The sequence below is a fragment of the Microcebus murinus genome, chromosome 5, assembly GCF_040939455.1.
Source record: "Microcebus murinus isolate Inina chromosome 5, M.murinus_Inina_mat1.0, whole genome shotgun sequence".
Lineage (NCBI taxonomy): Eukaryota > Metazoa > Chordata > Mammalia > Primates > Cheirogaleidae > Microcebus > Microcebus murinus.
This window is the reverse complement of record NC_134108.1, coordinates 98,490,856-98,511,673: the sequence shown is the minus strand read 5'-3', so window position 1 is coordinate 98,511,673 and position 20,818 is coordinate 98,490,856. Positions and strand designations below refer to the sequence as shown.

At 36.6% G+C, this 20,818-nt stretch overlaps 1 protein-coding gene across 2 annotated transcripts in view; it reads right to left on the bottom strand.

Annotated features, from left to right (window-relative positions):
- Positions 1-20,685, bottom strand: part of CYP39A1 (cytochrome P450 family 39 subfamily A member 1) — a 90,472-nt gene extending 69,787 nt beyond the window's left edge. Inside the window, exons 1-7 of one of the 2 annotated variants that reach the window (XM_076003311.1) lie at positions 20,308-20,681; positions 16,555-16,690; positions 14,528-14,702; positions 12,935-13,084; positions 11,505-11,598; positions 8,015-8,122; positions 3,284-3,374 (exon numbers count right to left, since the gene is read on the bottom strand). In XM_076003311.1, the coding sequence (XP_075859426.1) occupies positions 3,284-3,374; positions 8,015-8,122; positions 11,505-11,598; positions 12,935-13,084; positions 14,528-14,702; positions 16,555-16,690; positions 20,308-20,499 (946 nt within the window). In that variant the 5' untranslated portion in view covers positions 20,500-20,681. Of the gene's footprint in view, positions 1-3,283; positions 3,375-8,014; positions 8,123-11,504; positions 11,599-12,934; positions 13,085-14,527; positions 14,703-16,554; positions 16,691-20,307 lie in introns of both variants that reach the window. The other variant, XM_076003312.1, reaches the window with a different exon arrangement.
- Positions 20,686-20,818: the final 133 nt, after the last annotated feature.

Sequence of the window (20,818 nt, the reverse complement as noted above, 5' to 3'; positions counted from 1 at the left end):
CCATGATTAGGAAAGACACAGGCCAGGAATGCAAAGATGGTCCAACACCTGAAAACCAATTAATGTAAAGCACTGTAATATAAAATAAAACATTATAGTAAGTGAAAGAAGAGAGAAACAAAAAGACCGTATATTCGATTCCATTTATGTGAATTGTCTAGCAAAGGCAAATATGCAAAGACAGTAAGTAGATTAGTGGTTGCCACGGGCTGAGAGTACAAGAAAATTGAAAGTGACTCCTAAGGGGAATGCAGTTTCTTTTAGGAGTGATGAAAATGTTCCCAAACTAGTAGTGTTGATGGTTGCACAATCTCATGAATACACTAAAACCTACTAAATTTTATAATTTAAAGGGGTGAATTTTATGATATGTGAATTACAGATAAATGCAAAAAAAAAAAAAGGATGCATGTTACATGCATACAAACTTATGGTTTAAGATGGTAAGCTAAGAACAAACTTCTACCCTCCCTCCATCTTAATGTCCCATTAAAACAAAAAGGGCAATTTTAACAAATAAAAACATACTAGGGTTAGAAAATAGGAACGGGAAGAAGCAGATAACAAAAACTGAGAAAATATTAGAAGATAGAAGGCATACAGAATCAGTTAGAGGAAGTAGAATAGTGAAAACAACCACCCAAAATAATGCTAAGTAAGAATCTTTACAAGGGAGCCCTAAAGAAGTTCCAATTTCAAAGTAAACAAATGGACAAGACAGGAGCAGGCTGAGGGGCAGCTATGAAAGTAGTTAAAGAACTAACTGCCTTCAGAAAAGTGGTATGAGTCGTACCTTCTTTCTTTCTCAAGTATTCAACAGTAGTTTTTACCCTGAGACTTGTTTTATTAACATAAGAAAGTTGGGCAAAGTGCTCGAGATGAAATCTAGGAGAGAGTGTTGAGACTAGAGAGATACAGCATTGCACTTTCCCAAAGGACAACCCCAAGAAGAAAATGGTGACCTTGCAACAGGCAAGAGCACAGAATGGGAAAACTGTGGCATTAAGTCAGATTATTGTTCCACGCATGTGATGACTAATTTTACGTTTAATTTAACTGGATCAGGGCGTGCCCAGATATTTGGCTAAGCATTGTCTCTGGGTATATCTGTAAGGGTATTTCCAGTTGAGATTAGCATTTGAATCAGTAGCTGGAGCAAAGCAGGCTGCCCTCCACAAGGTGAATGGAAATGTTTACTCAGAGCTCTTCAGAGAAGCAAAGCTCAATGGACTGGATGCTGCCTACTGTGATGGTTCATTTTGTGTCAGCTTGACTAGCTATAGGGTGCTCAGACTAAGTGTTATCCTGAGTGTCTCTGTAAGTGTATTTCTGAATAAGAGATTAGCATTTGAATCTATTCAGTAAAGTAGATTGCCTTCCCCAGGGTAAGGGCATCATCCAATCCATACAGGGCCCTCACAGACAGCAGATCATGGGACTTCTCAGCCTCCATAATCATGCCAACCAGTTCCTTATAATTAGTCTCTTTCTAGATCTCTCTCTCTCTCTGTCTCCTTATTTGCATCCTACTGGTTCTATTTCTCTGGAGAACCCTGACTAATATGATGTACTTTAATGTTCTTTCCTTGACAGGACCCGTTGTATGGACACATGGATATCTCGATATTAATCTCCAAAGATCTGTAGTCTCCTCTCACAACATCTAAATTCCTGAGCTGCTACTACATCTTATGCATGGACTATTGATCTAAATAGCTTCTGTATAAACCTGGTTAAAAAATGTTTGGTGTTTTTTATAAACAGTTTTTAATTCTGCAATAGTGTCTTATTGGCTGAAAACATCGATATAGTATAGCTGATACATTGGTACTACTATTTGAAGGAGCATTATTCTGTCAGAAGAGAACAATAGGTTCTGAAAAGAAACAAAAATATAGAAAAAGAGAAAAAGTTTTGTCTTTCTCCACCAGCACTGTGTTCAAGAGTTCCAGATTCAAGCATTGTAGAAATTTAGATTAATGCTACGCTTCCATTGTGCCCTTTTGGTCAGAGAGGATTCCCCAAATTATCCCTACCATCCCCATCTCCACCCTTTTATTTCCTAAAGACCCTGAATTTGGAGAACTCTAAAAGAGGAAAAGACTCTAGGAAGGAAAAATAGTAAAGGAGAATACATGACAATCAAGGATCCACTCCCTTTTCCCATTTATAGACACATGGGCATGTCCATTTCCATTTTCCCTGCATATGCAAGCTCCATGCAAGAGAGTGGTCTTCTCTTAACATGCACCAGTGTTATTTCCAGAATCTAACCTGTTAGCACTGTTGGCACTCAATGATCCTAGCACTCACCATTTCTGTGGCCCAGCATCTGCTGATTCACACCCAAGGCCCAGACAGTATAGCTTAGATATTTGTGTTGGTAAAGCTAGTTTCCTTTTTGGTCTTACTCAAAAAGCAACAATCCAAAGTAAAGAAAAAACTCCAAATAAAATATTTTCTGCAATCATGGAGGAGCGGAGGGATGACAGTTACTTGGCACCATACCTTTTGCCCTAGTATCATATTGTTTTCTTCTAAGAAAATTAAATCATTTCTTATTGTTTTTAGATCAGAATATATAATTTGACCCATTAAGGTTTTCCAAAAAAATCTATTTCCCAAACAGGTCAATTTATGTTTAGTAAACATGTAGTTGAGACATCTCCATTTGAGCTTACTGCTGTGTTTTAAAACATGATGAATGAAGAGCCCACAACTGCACTAAAAAGTTCAAGACAACAATCCCTATCTGTAGTTTCTAAGCTCCCAAATCTCTAACAACTGTAATGGTTTTCTTTTTTGTTTGTTTGTTTTTTAATAATTTGGTGGCAAAACTAACCTGATCTCCACACTCTTATTAGGGCTGTTTGTAACAGATGGAAGATACACTATATTACTTTGATAAAATCTGGAAAATCCAGAATTCCGAAACTGTAGACTTGCAGCTCAATTGAGGTGAGGACCTGAGAGATTAGATGAAAACCCATGCATATATATTTAAGTACAAAAGCTAGGCAAATCACAATCTCTATAGATATAGCACTTATTTCATCATTTGGAAAATAAGAGAGTTGTACTAGATGATCTCTAAAATGCTAGACAGTAATTAAATTCTAGGATTCTACCTGATCAATTTATGTCCTGAAATATACAGCAAATTATGTTGAACTTTGAATTATGTTGAATTTCTATAAAATCATATATATTTCACTTTGCCAATGTGTGACAAACATGCATTATTAGATGTGTCTTTTTAAGTAACTTAACTCAGGTTCAGTACCTGCTGTGCCAAACACAGACGATATGTCTTCCATAATGGCCTTGTGGATGTTGGAATGAGAAAGGATAAATGCAAGTGTCCAAAATGCAACCTTAAAAAGAAAAACACATATCAAAAATATAAAATTCTTTAAAGGTAAACAGAAGCATATTTAGTATTAACTATAGAAAAGAAACGATGACAATGTTTAAATTAACATTAAGAGCACATTAGTAAAGAGAATCTTTGAAAATAAGCAGATTTTATGAACAGAAGAGATGTTACATGTTTGTAAGAGGTCAGATTTATAATCTTATTCGGTCACTAAAGCTTAACTATATTATTTAAAAAGATCAAACTCTAGTCTTCACTAAAAAATGAGAAAAGTAAATGTTTATGCTACTAAAAGCAGCATGCAATATTATATGGGCATACCTTAAATATTTAAAAGCAACAAATTATGACACGAGATTATTAATCTAAAATAAAAAACATTTTAAAGATTTAATTTCCTTACAATATAAAAGGATTAGCAAATTTTACATTCTGCAAATGAAACATGGCTATTTTAAATAGACCCAGGAAACCATACCTAAAAACCCCATAAGCTAAATTATGAGAGTATTCAACTTGAAAAATAAGGTCATTTCACAATGGAATCTTAGTTGAACATAGTATACTTGCATACTTTCTCTATTGGCCAAACAAAATTATTTCATATCTCTCCTGATTATGGTATTACAAGATAGAATTATACTGCTATACATCTTAAAAATTAACTTTCTACTCAGATGTTTTTGCTTCTATTGTTAGGTTATATAATAAAGGAAACCTGTATAAGAACATTGAAAGAGGCTTGGATTTCCCTTTCGTTTTTTTCTATAAACATTTATTGCAAAATCAGTTTCATCTAGGAAAATCAGTCCTGAAATGACTCCGGCAATACTTTGTGTAATTTAAGTCCTTTTGTTTCTTTTATGAGGTGACATTACATACTTTTAAATAATCCCAGTACTCCCCTCTGTGGTCAAAAGAAGAAGAGCAATTGTCTGAAAGTGCTCAAATCAGACAAGTTCAACACTGTTCATTGTTTTCCTTTTTGTGACATTAAATTGACATTGCAAGGACAAATATGGTACTGTTTATACAAACAAGGTGAACAGGAGAACCAAGACACCTAAAATCCAGAGACCCTTTTTCTGAGGCATTATCTAGATTAGGAAAGATTTGCCCTAGAGAGTATCCAGTTCATTTTTACAGATGAAGAAACAGATGCTCAGAGAGCTCTCTTATCCTGTCTCCCCACTCAGGCCCCCTTTCTGCTATTATCTATAGATGGAAGTGCTGGATTATTGGATTTAATTAAATAATCACTCCATATTCAATGCATCTTAAAGAGTCAGAGTTCACGTTGGCAGAAAAAAATTTTAGTGATAGTGCATAGATAGTTTAGTTACACAAAAGAGGGTTCAGAGTTTTATGTGCCTAAATATATTAATAGTTTTAGAGATTCATTAAAATTGGATAATACTTATTTTTATGACAAATACAAGGAATTCAGCTAAGCTACAAATAGTTGTACATACTGTTGTTACCATTTTTAATGCTTCTTTTTTCCTTAACAGCTTTCTCTTTTTAAAAATCTGTTATTTGCTACCTTTAAAAACTAAGGCACTTTTTAAAAATCAGTAAAGGTATGTAAAAGAGAATAGTTAATAAGTTTATATTTATTACTGAGTCAATAAACAAGAACCAATGGCCTTGAGGTCTTTATGCAACCACATTTGGGAAAGGAGTTAAACACTGCTCCCAGCAATACCAATTAGTATTTGGCCAAAGAGGTCAAGTCCATGGTCACAGCTGGGCAAAATAAAGAAGAGCCACCAGGCTCATTGAACTGCAGAAGCAGCTACCACAATGTCTTTCCATTGTTTTGGGGGGTAAAAACAAAGGTGAGACGGGATAAGGATTCTTGGGAAAGCTCTGCGTATGATGTGTCAAAGAGAAGATGAATTGAGCATGTTCTCCGACATCATTCATTCATTCAATCAAAAACAGATTTGGCAAATATTGAAGGAGTCTCCGTAACATGACAGATAGTCTTCCACCAATCATGGTCCACACAAATATGACAGTTCCTGCCCAAAGAATTTTCACATTAAGGTGGGGATATGAATACACAGAGGAAGAATAAAATAGCTAACTGTACAAGAAAGTGAAAACGCCAACACATGTTACAGACAACAAGTGCTGCAGGAGTTGAGAGTTGGACGGGGTGGTGCTCTCACCCGAAAGTATGTAGAAAGAAACTTCAGAGAAAAAGCAGGTAAAAAAGGCAAAATGTCAGTTTTGAGATGGGTTTGGAGAAATGTTCTAAAGGGGTCATTTGGCAGTCAGAAATTTCTTAGAACTTGGAAATGGTTTTCCCCTAGAAATAAGTTCATAAATTATGGTTAATATTTTGGGCCAGTCTACCAAAGTTTACCTAGACCATCATGGAGCCTCCAATGACCTGGTACCAAGCCCATCTGATGCCTGCGCTATGAGTCTCACAGGCCTTGAGGCAGACTACAAAATTAGGAGAGAGGAGATAAGGATGTGATCTGGGCTCTAAGAAAGGACAGGCCCCACCACCTGCCACCTATACCCCTGCAGGGCTTTAGCAGCTCTCTCAGTAGTGACGGAGGTTATAAAACCCACAACAGCAGTGGACACTCTCATCCAGGGGCCTCTGAGCAGTCAAGCATTTGAGCATTTGGAAGCCAGGATAGTCTACATTCATTACTAATGGGTCATTGAAAGTAATGATTGACTGAAACTAGGGAGACGATTTTTGTTAGGGAAGAAAACTAACATTTACTGAGCACCTATGTTGAGCCAGGTACTGTTAGCCACTTTCCATTTCTTACCAAAATAATCCGAACAGCTAACCTTTGAGGTAGGATGCACTAATCCCATTTTACAGATGAGGACACTGAGGCTTGGAGAGGTAAACAATTGACCCACTGTCCCCCAGTGCTGGGAACTGGCTTTGGACCTTACTCAAACCTTTCCAGGGTCTCTGCCTGCACACCAGGCTGCCTCTTGGAGGTACCAACAAAAGCCAGTGAGATGGAACTTTCTCTAATCATCAGACACTTCCTTTCTGAAATGAATGATTTAAATCCTTTCAGACCAGTGCCAGGAACAAATTCCAAAGAACTGACTTCCCCTGTGTCAGATCAATGGGGCTTTGTGTGGCTTTCTTCCGGGGGATGTTTCTAACGCGATCTTGAAAATTAATCCTCTGACAGGAATGGCTGTTTTGTTCCTGCTTTGGGATTTGTTTTGATGTTTACTTTTCAGTTTTGCTATGGCTTAACGTTTCCAAGAAAATTACTTAAAGAAAAGTCAGATAATAACATGAGTGGGACACAAGTAAAGGAATAGGATTAGACTATTTTTACTTGACCATGCCAGATGAAATATATATTCTACTGGCTGTGATACATTTGAGCAGAGAGGCCAGAATTTCTATCTCTGCTCTTTACCTACTAAGTTTTACAAGTGAAGGGAAAATAGAATATCAGTAATTATAAAGCCTTTAACAACCCAGGCCTAAGAGGAAGGATAAATAAATAATACTTAAAACTTCTGCCTTATTTCTATTTGTTAAAAGACAGAGGAAGAAAAATGACCGCACTTATCCTTTGAGATGGGTTAAGCACCCTGTTTAGTAAAAAGTAAATATATATATATATATATATATATATATATATATATATACACACACACACACAAAAAAAGGTTACCCTTTAATTTCAGATAATATAAGTAGCAGCTTAGGCTAATGTGAGAGCCTCCTGACCCAGAAACTGGTATGCATTGAATATGAAGTGGCAGACAAATATTATGGCTCTAATCTAGTTCATGACAGCTTTTTAAAAAAAGAAACAGTCAAAAAAAAGTCTCTGCTCTCTATAGCAGTATAAGAGTTCAATTTCACCAGCACCATTCATGGGGAAGCTTAACAGGACCAAAAAGTCAAGTAATGCAAATGGGAATGGTGCACAGAAAAACAGGCGGAGAGGGAGAGAAAGAGCTAACGTTGATTGGTAGCAGCTGGTCTTACCTCATTTACTTTGGGAAGAAATGAGAGTTACTGCTTATTGAGTACCCAAGTCCTAGGACCATACTAGGAGTTCTGTGTACATTATCCCTTTTGTACCAATTAGGGAAATGGAGGCAGAGAGATTTTAAGATACCTCCAGGAGATTCCACAGCTATGGCTGGGGATGTCTGGATTCAAGCCCAGTTCCACCTGGAACTACCCTACCCCTATTCTACCCTGGAACTTACCTATTCTCTCTCAAATAAAAGGTTGAGACCAATCCTTTTTCTTTTTTTTTTTTTTCAGCACCAATACTAAGCACGTTGCCTGACACATAGAAACTGCTCCATGAAAAGGTGTTGTCACAACTGGCCCCTTTCAAAACGCAAGTTTTCCTTCATGCCGTGACACAGAATTCACTCTGGATCTCTGCTTTGCCTCCTTTGTGTAATAACCTATCCGGATTTCATTAGGCATTTCAGTTTTGATTTTTATCTCACAGCTGAATCCACTATAGTTTTTTTCTTCCCCAGAATAAGTGAAAAGATTACCAAAAAGAAAAAAAAAAAGAAAAAAAGAAAAAAAGAAAAAGAAAAATGAAGGAAAAAAAAATCAAAGGACAGTAGACAGCAATGTAAGCTGCATTTTACCAATATACTTACAGGAACAGCATTAGACAGAGAAGCCCAAAGCATTAAGAGCCCATAATTGGGACAGTTTTGTTCATTTGTTATCTTCTCTATAATATCCATCACAGCCTGAAATAATGTCTGTTTAAAAGAAATATTGTCAAACCGTAACTATGTGACAAAGATGAATGTTAATAAACAAAAGATCATGCATTTTCCTTTAAGACAAAATACATTATTCTTGTCATTCCTGGGCTTTGCAATTGAGGCATGCTAAGGGATTCCCATACTTACAAGCAGCACGGTAAATAAGAGTGCGGATTCTGGAGCTCAACTGCCTTACTGCCTTGTTTCAAATCCTGGCTCAGATATGTAAGAGCTGGAAGAACTTGAACAAGTTACTTTAATCTCTCTGTGCCTCAGTTCCCTCATCTTTAAAATGGTCATAATATGGTGCCTACATCACAGAATCGTTGTGAGAAGAAAATTACTACCCATGAAGTGCTTAAAACAAAACCTTTCAGAGGGCAGAATTCACTTTGGACCTCTGCCTTGCCTAAGTGTATTGGTAAATTGAGTGTTTTCATTTCTTTCTTTCTTTCTCCCCCTATCCCCACCCCCATCCTCTTTTTAATAAGCCTCTGCTCTTAGGAAAATGCAAGCAACACAAAAACACAGATCCCTGGAGCATTCAGAAGAAACCCTACACCCACCCATCATGCAGATTCTCAGCCTATACACCATGAGAGAGAGAATTGCAATATATTATAAATACCGCAATACTCTAAAACCATGCAGAGCATTGACATTTGACTTGAATGTGGCAGCTCAGAGCAGGGCCCGTCCCAGGGCCACCTACTATGATTACTCCCAGGTCACCATACAAATTCCATAAAGACATTTCCTTCATGGGGAGATTTCCCCAGATTTGCCTTTGCCAATGGTTCCCTCCCTATCATGGAGAAGAAATTCAGACACTGTAACATTTTCATTAAGTTACTAGTGTACTTTGAATCTTAAACGACTCAGGTCTAGGTGATAAAAATAATGGGAGCTTGTATCTAGTCACTGCTTGCTAAGGGAAAGTTGATTGACAAGTATTTAAGTCATTTCAATCCTCATTGCAACTCCAAGAAGCAGATACTATTACCTTCATCACTACATTAGAGAAAACTGAAGCACAAAGAATCAGGGAATTTTGCCGGGAACATACAACTTGAAGATGGTGAGATGAGATCCAATCCCATGAGCCTTGCCCTGGCTCCAGAGCCTACACTCTTATCCACTCTATTATACTGCCCCACTGGAGACACAAACCTTAGTTCTGACCTATTAGGAAGTAAGAGAACTGCACTGTATCATAACATACAGTAGTTTTTGCTTTAGATCCTATGACTCAGAACATAACTTTTAAAACACTAGCATATAAAATACATGATAAAATAGAGACACTTGCTGTTGCTTACTAAGGCATGCAACTTTTCAAGAGAGATTGACTACTATAATACTCAGCTTTCTGGGTTTAATAATCCCCAGGTTTTATGGTATTAAAATTATTGTGAAAAATAAATTACGAAATTACTTTGTGAAACATGTAAAATATGCCCAGCACAAGGTAAACACCCCATAAATGTTAGCTGGTGCTCTATTGTTATTGCTTATGTAATAATGAATCAGCAGAATTGAAAATAGTTTAGATATGAATTTCCTTTACCGCTGGTTTCTATCGTACTTACAACACATGTTGTTATAGGACAAAGTTTATATCTCATGAAAATCCTATAGATGTATTTCATTATTTTGATATGCTATGCTGTGATGCAGTCATAAATTTAAATGAAAATATTAGTTTAATATATATCTATAACTTGAAAGAAATCACATTTTACATTTATGATGTGATAAAATGTGTATATATATTTAAAAAATGAGACAACTTTTACTCAGCCTTCTGCTTCATTGGGCCATTGAAATCTACTTAGGCAGAAGACAACAAAATCTTTTTAACCCGCATTTTTTTAAAAAAATGGAGTATAAAAACATAAGCTCAGTGTAAACACTGCTAGAGGAAAACAGAGAAGTGATACGCTAAAAACTGAAATTAAACTGCTCATCAATGTTCAAGCTGAATTCTCTCTCAAAGTCTTAAACATTGCATTGGCTTCAGCAAAGTTCAAATTCTGTCTTTACTCAAATAGGGAGTTAGAGTACCTATGATTTAAAATTCCTCATTTCTTCAAAGTAAGAAAAATAAATGTTATTCTAGAGGTATTATCAGTAGGGAATTTTAGCTGGGGATTTAGAAACCTTGTTTACTAGGCCCATAGTTTACATATCTGTCTGGGTATACATTTTATACACATATGCTTATGCCCCTAAATTCTGTAAAATAATGCAAACAAAAAGGTGTGTTTGTCTGGGTTGTTTTTAAAACAGAAATTTTAGATGAAACATAGTCTGTCAACGAAGGGCATTCCCAGGATAGCTTTCTGTTCCCATTATTCAGGGGTGAGATACCTAAACATTCACATATTCCTTTGTTCTAAGGTCATCTTCCTTTCTAGTTTCAAGCAGAGTTGTTTATAACACTTGCTGTACAGCTAAAAACAAACAAACAAAAACTTTTGATGTCATCTTTAAATACTGAAAGATTAAAAATAATAACAACAATGATAAACTCTTGTCTAATCCTTACTATGTTCTAAGTACTTTATAATCCCAGAACTTTATGAGATAGGTGAGGAAACTGAGGCCAAGAGGTTAGGTATTGTGCCCAAGGTCACACAGCTGGTGACTGGCTTTGGGCCCAGGCAGTCCAGACCATATGAAACCCAGTCTCGGAGGGTGGATTCAGGCATCAGATAGTTTTCAAAGCGCCCAGAGGTGATTCTAATGTGCAGCCAGAGCTGAGACCCATTCACGAGTCAGCATCAGAACCACCTGGAAGGATGGCTGGACCACAGATTGCTGGGCTCCACCCCAGAGTCATCCAATTGAGTGGTTCCCAGGTGCTGTTAGCGCTGATGGTCTAAGGACAACACTTGAACCACCACAGATCTCGAATAACACGCAGGGCACTGACTCCTACCTAGTGCCTTGCTTTTAAAATTATACCATTCTACCTCCTTGCATTTGAAGAGACAAACAACTAGTGGGAGTGGCATCAAGAATAAAGTCTACTTTGTAGAACTTTATTTTCCTTCCCTAATTTTCCATTACTCCCATTTGTCACTGCTAACATTATTGATGATAATATATAAATCAGTAAAGAACATCAGAATTGTGTTTTATTTTGGTGTTGATTTAGTCTCAGTCTTTTTCTTATGTAGAATAGGATTAATACTTCAGTGTTGTGAGGCTGTAATAATAAAATAATGTATCTAAACATGTCTGGTACAGTGCTTGGCACAAAAATGAGATCTAATCAATCTTACGTTTTTTAGCAAAAATATATTTTAACAATAATAGCTTATTGCTATCTTCATCTCATATATTTTAGCAGCAAAAGGTAAAAAGTACTTACCATGGAATTACCTTTTGCAGATTTGTATGTTTTTATATCTGGAATGTTTTTTTCAAACAGGGCTAGGAACCATTTTTTAGACTTTGACCAGTTTCTACATGAGAAAAAAAATATGTAAAAATTGATTTGGTACAACTGTATTAACTCCCCTTAAAAAAAGAAAAAAAAAAAAATTGATTTGAAAGCACTTTAGGAATAACAGGTTACAGCATAAAAGCAGGGAATGTCTGTGGGATTAGAAAAAATTACTTCTCCAAATTTCTTCTTCATTTTCAGGTAGAATTTCATGAATGGTCTACCTTCAGAATCATTAGTACACAAGGACAATTGAGGGGGAGAGGTAAACATCTTTTAGTGTCTTCTGTAAGTAAATGTTCAGATTCCTATTGGATTGACACTGAATAAGACAGCAGGCCCCCGACTTGCCAGGTCTGTTTTTACTGTGGCTGTTGGAAATTGAGGGAAGATGAAAACCCAGCATGGGGACCAAATGCTGGGTTTAAAGCCAGGTAAACCAAACTGGCTATAATCTTTTTATAATCTTTCCTCACCAGTCACCACTGTAGACTGCTATGATCTGAATAGTTGTGTCCCCCCACCCCCAAAATCCATATGTTAAAATCCTAACCTCCAATGTGATGGTACAAGGAAGTGGGGCCTTTGGGAGGTCATTAGGTCAAGAGGGTGGGGCCCTCATGAATAGCATTAGTGCCTTTTAAAAGAGGCCAAGGAAGCGTGTCTGCCCCTTCTCCCATGTGAGAACATAGTGATAAGTTGGGAGCCTCCAACCTTGAAGATGACCCTCAAGAACCCGACTATAGTGGCACCCTGATCTCAGACCTCCCAGCCTCCAGCACTGGGAGGAATAATTTTCTGTTGCTTAAAAGTCACGCGGTCTATGATATTTCCCTATAGCAGCCCAAATGGAGTAAAACATAGAGCCGCTGCCAAGAAATTTAAAAATCATGCAGTTATGTTGCACGTGAACCACTTTGCAAACATTTGTCTGAGCCAACTGTGAGAAATACAGTTGATCACACCCACTTCTGCCTCAGAGAGAATGAGGATGATAATGTCTGATTCTGAGATTGCTCACACTGGATGATTTAGCAGGGATCCAAACTGTAGCATGTCGTCATGAATGTGATAATAATAAGCTGTAAATGGGATAAAAGGCCACACAATAAATTCTTAATCCCATCTCTCTCTCTCTCTGTTTTTGCTCATCAAAATAAGAAAAAAAAAGAAGTGTATCTCTCTTCTTTAGTTCAATTCATACACAGACACCCACTCGCCCCAAAAAATAGATCATAAGAAATAGCTTCTCTCCTACTTCAACTGCTATTATATCTACTTAGAGCATAGAAATGACAGGATATATGAATTTCTATGAGGAACTTGGTCAATGAATTAATTATATGACTCTCTACCTTAGGAGGTATTCTGGCATCTGGGACCCATACTCAAAACCTTCATCATAAGTTTGAAAATGCTGATAGAACTCTTTGATTTTCCTCTCGTTTGTAGGAAACAAACCTTTATTAAATAGCACATTCACTGTGACTGGATAAAGGAGATGCCTACAAAGACAGAAACACATGGAAAGTCAGACCCAAAGACCAAAGGAGAAAGGCACAAGATACAAAAGAGGGCATTATTTAATAGTGCTATTAATATATCAGGGGTAGATAATAAGTGACAGATTCTCTTGGGAAAAAGTCAGTGTTAAGTTTTAATATTTGCTTACTGTGGTCTAGATAATTCAAAAAGAACTGAAATTATGGTCTTATTTATCTGAAGATTTTTAAATGCTTTCTAAGTGAGCATATTAGACCCTGACAAATATAATAAACAGAAATAAATTGAATCAATATAATTCAACAAGAATTTAATTAGCAAATAATGACAATAGGTAAGATACAGTCCACGCCTTTAGATAGCAGCACAAAAATATAACCAAAGAATCAAGGATAATGTTAGTTCCCAAATTTCCTAATTTCTCACAGGATGCCACAAATTCAAGCTATTGCATATTGAAATATAGCACTTATCACCAATAAGTTTTACTGTAAGTGAATAAAATGATTACTGTAGTATCTATAAGAAAAAAATATCAAAGATTATTAACATTCCCTAGATTAGCAACACTAAATATTGTTTATTTAATTTTTGTCTACTATCCCTTCAGAATCTCCTTCCCTCAAGTTTCAAAAATATCCAAGAGATTGCTTTGTTTTGTTGTGGATACTGGCATGCTTTAGCAAATTTTTAAATTTGGTTGTTTCTTCTCCCCATCCTCCACCTCCCCCAGTTGCTGGACCGCTAATAAAATGCTAAATGTTATTCTGTTTTATGAGCCAGAACTACTGAACAGGATTCCACTGAGATGGAAGAATGCCTTGGGTAATTTTAATTTACCAAATCTCCTTACGCATGTGGAAATTTTTTCTCTCAGCTCCCTTGCCCAGCCCTTAACTTTTCCAGAAGTTTCAGAACGTGGCTGATTCTCTCTGCTCTTTCCCATATTCCCTGTCTCTTTGGAGGACCCTGGGGTTCAGTTCTGAAGCCCATAATGACACTGCCTTTGCCTCTTTTTAAATTTCACAAGTATCTTCTGGACCCTTGTCATCTACATTCTCTCCCCATCCTGTCAATGTCCTCTTGTTCTAACAATCACAGATTACACTGAATGTTTTATCAAGATTTTGATAGATGCATGACAACTGTAAAGAGGTAAATTCATGTAGAGTATACACAATTGTATGGAATGACTAAAGAGAAATTACTGTAAATATACTTCAATGATTGTACTGGCTTATTTGCTCATCATAAAATAGAAATACTAAACTGAAGATTACCCACTAATTAGAATTTAAAAAATTAAAATAATTGTTTTCTAACCTAGTTAGGCAGATTTCATTACTCCACAAGATAATTTTTAAAGTCTAATATAAAGGTTTAAAATCTCTTTATTCCAAAAGGGCAAGATTAAATCATACTAATGCAACCATTTATCTAATTACCTTACTAAGTTGTTCAGGTCCATTGTCCCATGAGTGCCTAAATTCTCCAGCTGTTCATGTAATTCTTCAGTCATTTGCCCAGGGAATTGATAGAGATTGACAGTTCCCATTTTCCCTTTCATTATAACATTGAGTTTTTCATGCAGTGTTAAAAAGATATTCTTTGGAATTGATGCTACAAACAGAGAAAATTATTTTCAAAATAAGCAACAACTCCTTGAAGCATGCAGTCAATATACCTCTACTACTATTTGGTCACTAGGGACTATAGCCAAAGTCTTCCAAGCACATAAAATCACCTCCTGTGAATAAAAGTAGATAAAGATTCAAAGTACATGGTAAGATAGTAAAAGTCTAAGGGGTAATTCACTTTAAGGGATGATCTATAATGGTTAATTAAGAGGGCTGGCATTTCCAGCCCTTCCCCCTCTAAATCCAGGTACATTGAAAACACATAGTATTTTACATATCCCTGCATTTTCAAAGCGGTTCTGTCTATTGAGAACATTCTCTACTTTATCAGCCCATCTCTACCCCCACCCCTGCTCCCACACCCATAAGGCACTAATTTCTATCCACCCTTAAATGTCTTCTAAGTGTCTTCTTGAATATCACTTTTACCAGGAGGCCTTTCCTAACTCCCAAACAGTTTTGACCCCACCATTTCCTTTATATTAGTATATCACCATGATATAGATTCCTGGTTAGGTTGGAGTGGTGAGATTATGAGTGAGGTATTTTTGTTTGTTTTTAGCTTATTTCTTTATCTTTTTCTTTCATCTTGTTTTATTGTCTTTGAAGTAACTTTTTTCAAAAACTAATTTTGTATTTCGTATTTCATAAACCTATTATGTATAGGTTACATTTGAATTAAAAGTTATTTTTACATTTCCTGAGCATACACCTTCTGTATGATGGGGGAATAGATGGGAAGAATTGGCAGGTGGCTCAAGAGTAAATATTAACATATTTCATCTGTTAAATAGAAATATTTAAACACAAAAGTCCCTATGGGGCGGGGGGGTAGAGATGAAATAAATTGATTATTTCCATATACCTCTGATAGGTTGGTACATTTTTCTGAAAGGATATGTGACTATATAGATGAAAAGCATTCAAAATATTTGTATTATTTGTTCTGGAACCATAGTCAAAATACCAAGAAGCACTAAACAGTCAAAGAATTTAACCAACATGTGGTTTTCTTGGAAGAAAAAAAAAATCATGCTATTGATCACCACTAGCTTTTAAAACAAACATTTTTGTCTTAATAGCAAGAAATGCACAAGAGCCCACATGAAAAGGAACCAAAGAAGAAAGCAAGCATAGAAAAGAAGCCATAGGGAGCAGAAGCAAGTGCAAATATTGTAAAAGCAAAGAAAAGAACCAAGTACAAAATGAACCAGTTCTGCATTCTCACAAGGACAAATGGCACGAGCACGGACATTCGCCTCCCGGGAAGAAATGAAGACAGACAACCACACAGGGAACATGCTGATAATCAATAATACAATCTTGCAGTCTTTGAGACTGGAGAATTTGTGCAAGGGCAAGCCACCGCCCCCACTTCCTTTACCAGCCTTATGGGATATGCCAGGAAATGCCATAGTAAAGGGCTTACTAAGCAGTGGAATTCTACTTTCAGGGAGCAGAGTAACAACATGTCATCAGGCCAAGAGCTGTAGCCTGTGGAACATTGTATACACACCAGCAGAACAGAGTTAGCCATATCTTGGGAGCTACAGCATGATACAGATTCCATATTTTCTAAAGAAAACATCAGTGAGATAACCTTATCTCTTTCATACGTGTAACTAAAATCTAAATGTATTAGGCTGCCAATAATTTGCTTTTCAATGACCGGACAAACTCATCATATATTCTTTTTCCCTTCTAGCCTTACCTCAAGAATAAAATAATGGACCCCCATCATTCTTGACAGAGGAGCAAGTAAATAATTTTTACATAAAGCTACTCTTGGATTCTAATGTTGTATTTCAAATGAGCTATCTTAAGATATCCTTTACCTGTACGATGGACGGTATTTTCCACTGCTAGTTCGAAATTTACATTTTTGGATTTTAGAAATACATTAATTCCCTCTTCTTCAGTGACAAAGGTCATCCTGTTTCCCATAGCAAAGACTGTAAATATTGGTCCATACTGAAATAAAACACATAAACACAGATCATATTAGTAAGCATTTCTAAGCCATAGGTTACATTAACACAGTTTTCCTCAAGAACCCCAATGCTGAGGTTATAGTCAAGAGAAAAATGATTATATTTGGTAATTCATTATAAATTTTGACTGTTCCACTCAAATCTAAATTACATAAATCGTAATTTGTTCTGTCCTAATATATAATGTTCTTTTTAATCATGTTATTTATTTATACCTTCCTTTCTTATAGTATGAAATAATTAGAAAATAATAATTATAAAAAGTAATTAGAAAATATATCAATACTGTGATATTTGAACATTGTTTTCAAGATACTAGTTGGCTTATAAGTAAACCTTATAGCTCAATATTGCTCAAGAAAAAGATACAACGTTGCCAGCTGGTTTTACAGAAAATCTTGCAATCCTATACGCTTTTCTAATATGGTCACTTTCTTTCCAAAATGACTGTTTTACCTGAACACACCTTGCCTATCCCTTTCCTCTCTGAAATAGAGTCCCTGCCTTGTAACTCACTGGAAAAATGGAGGCAATCAAGTAAGAGCAGCCTCATCTCACCACCAAATCTTGCAACATACACCTTTGAACCCTTCTCCATGCTTTCCCTCTTGTTAACATGGATGGAAGTTCCTGCCCCTGTGAAATGTCCACAACCCTTCACTTGTGTCATATTAATCCATCCTATGCTATCTTGTCCTCTCTTTGTTCTACACTTTTGCTTTCCCTCTCTTACATCATTAATGTTCCTCTCTCTATCAGACCACTCTTAGCACCTACAAACATAGTTTAGCAAAGGGTTTGATTGCAGGGGGTCCATGACCTTGTTGGGGTAAAATGTGTCATCATTTTCGTTGACTTCTAACTACAATTTAGCATTTTTTTTCCAACTGTGAACATAGGCAACAAACCACAATCTTACCCATGACTCTGTCACCAAAACAAACCATCACAGTTTCATATCTCATTACAGTTATTATAAACATCTCAAAATATCATTTATGCTCATCCCTACTTCAGTATCTATCAGTCATCTCTATTCTCCCTGTAAGAGGGCACACACTATTGGATACTACCAGGTAACTGTAGGCCCAAGAGTCATGGAACCCCCAAAAGTAAAGTCCCATTTTCTCACAGTAGTGAGCCAGACACCTACACTGCTTCCCAGTATTCCCTCTCTACACTTGTTTGTTGTCAACACTTAGAAGATGAATCATTTTCATTGTTTGTTAAAGTTCTGTTCAAACAAAAATTCTTAATTTTCCATTAGGAAGGTGGCCTTTTGCAATATCTATATGAACCCTGGCCCCAGGCATAGACTAACAAATTCAAACACATTGAATAGTTGAGATAAATGCTGACATGTGGCAATACAACTGGACAGTGAAAAATAGTCATGCATAGTGTTATAATTTCTGCTAACAGTGGGTTTTTTTATTTACTTTCCTTTTGTTCTTTTTGTTTGTGCCATGTCAGCAGCCTCAGTGTTATGAAGGCAACCACATACAGTATGTAGTAGAAGTGATGCTTGTGTATTTTTTAATTAATTATTTTTATTTTGAGATTATTGTAGATTAGCATGCAATCATAAGAAATATTACAGAGACATCCTATATACCCATTACTGTTTTCCCCAGTATTAACATCCTACAAAACTATAATACAATATCACAAACATACTATTCACATTGATACAGTTAAGATACAGAATATTTCCATCACCACAATGACCCTTCACATGCCTAAGGAAGGGTGTGGGAGACAAAGGAGTATTTCTTTAGCAAATACCATTTTTCATCTATCAGACTAGCAAATGTTATAAAGAATTAAGACATCCAGTGTGGCCCGGGATATGAAAAGCTAGGTAATTCCATACATTCGAAGTAAAATAAAAAGTGTATATTGTTACATCCCTTTCCAAGGGTAACACATTAATATAAAGAATTTAAGTGTTCAAGTCCTTTAACCTGGCAATTCTACTTCTAGTAACTTAATCTAAGGAAACAATCAAATAAGTGCAAAATGTACAACTGCACAATACATACATGCGTGTAAGCACACATCCATGCAAGAATGTTCATTAAAGCATTGGTTGAAATAAAGAAAAAAAGCTGGCAGCAACCTATATACACAACTCATGAGATTTAAGTAAACTATTATACTCTCATATGATAATATGTAGTCATTAAAAAGAAGATTCAGAGAAATATTTAATAACATGGGGAAATTATTCACATTATTCACATGTTAAATTCAAAAGCACATAAAATATCATTACAATATTAACCTATTGTTTACTAAATAATATGTAAATGCATAGAAAAAAAGGCCAAAATAATATAAATATACTAAATTCTTATAGTATTTATTTCTGGTGTGATATTCTGGGTTATTTTTATATTCACCTTCATTCTCTTCAATATTCTCTCAAGTTTTTTACTAAATTGGTATCTCAGTGATTCTAAAGGTAAATGATCAGTGGTATAGATAATGCTACTTTGTACAAAATTATTCTACAAATGGGGCTAACTAAATAGGAACCTATGTGAAGAATGAGTCACCACAGAAAGTATTATTAATATAATAATGGTTGATCAATATCACACAGATTTATTAGACAAATACCATAAAATCTTGGTTGTGGGAAATAGAATAAAAATTAAAAGGCTGGCCAGGCATGGTGGCTCACACCTATAATTCTAGCACTCTGGGAGGCCGAGGCCAGCGGATTGCTGAAGGTCAGGAGTTCGAGACCAGCCTGAGCAAGACCCTGTCTCTACTAAAAATAGAAAGAAATTTTAATTCACCAACTAAAAAAATATATATACCAAAAAAATTAGCCAGGCATGGTGGCGCATGCCTGTAGTCCCAGCTACTCGGGAGGCTGAGGCAGTAGGATCGCTTGAACCCAGGAGTTTGAGGTTGCTGTGAGCTAGGCTGATGGCATGGCACTCACTCTAGCCTGGGCAACAAAGTGAGACTCTGTCTCAAAAAAAAAATTAAAAGGCTAACAAAGGTTTGTTCCCTAAAGTGCTTTTGAAAGGTACTTTAAGGACAAAAACATCTACTGCAAGAAGGATTACTAATCTCCTTGGAGTGCAATAAAAATGGAGCTCATCATTATCAAATAACAAAACTAGCTGAAAATATAGTGCCCGTTAAATTGATAAAGACCAACTTCTCAAGCAATCTGTACAATATCCTGGTGTTAATTCTGACTTGGATATGAGTTTATTACTCATTTTCACAAATTTAAGTTGTATTACACTTCTGTCTTTCCCAGTTACTGCAAGCATTTACTTAATATGTTCACACTTGAAATTTAACTCCGGTTAAGTAACTAGCACTTAAAAAAGTTAGTCTCTACTTCCAAAAAGGCAGGTGCAAGCTGTGTTTTACTTCATGTCTTCGGCAAAACTTCGCATACGTCAAGGCTGTTGATTGTTAGCAGAGGAATTAATAAATAACTAGATGGTTTAGGTCCGGATAGCAGCGGGCATGTCCCCGCTATTCCAACAATGCGGTTGAGATCCAAAGAAAGAAAACAAACAAAGAAACGCATTGTCTCCTTTGGAAACCCCGCCAGCTACCGCCACGTACCTTGATTCTTGCATTCTCTATAAATTCTAGAGGGGCTTTTCCAAACTCCAATCCAGCTCCAACCCACGGAATCCAGCCTCGGATGCACGGAGGTCTACGAAAATTCTTCCACTGAAGGAACAAAAACAGAGCAACACAACCTAGGATTGCAATCACTGCTGAGGAAATCAGTTCCATATTTTTGTCCAGCATCCCCCGCCGCGAATCACAGAAGTTCGAAAAAGTCCTGCAGCCTTGGCTCTGGCTCCTTTCCTGGGTCTAGAGAACCCGCCCAGCCTCCCAAACTTTCTGCTGCAACTTTTGTAACTGGCTCTCCTTCCACACTGTAGCTCCCTTTCCCCGCCCCAATTTTTTGGTGATTTCTGCATCATTGCTCCCTCCCACCTCCACTTCTAAAAATCCTGGACGCGGCGGAAAAAATTCAGGGCTGCGCCTAGCTGGGGCGATGGGAGGGAACACGCGCTGTTGCCACGGAGACTGGCGGAGGCGCCGCGAGCGCCCAGCTGCCAGC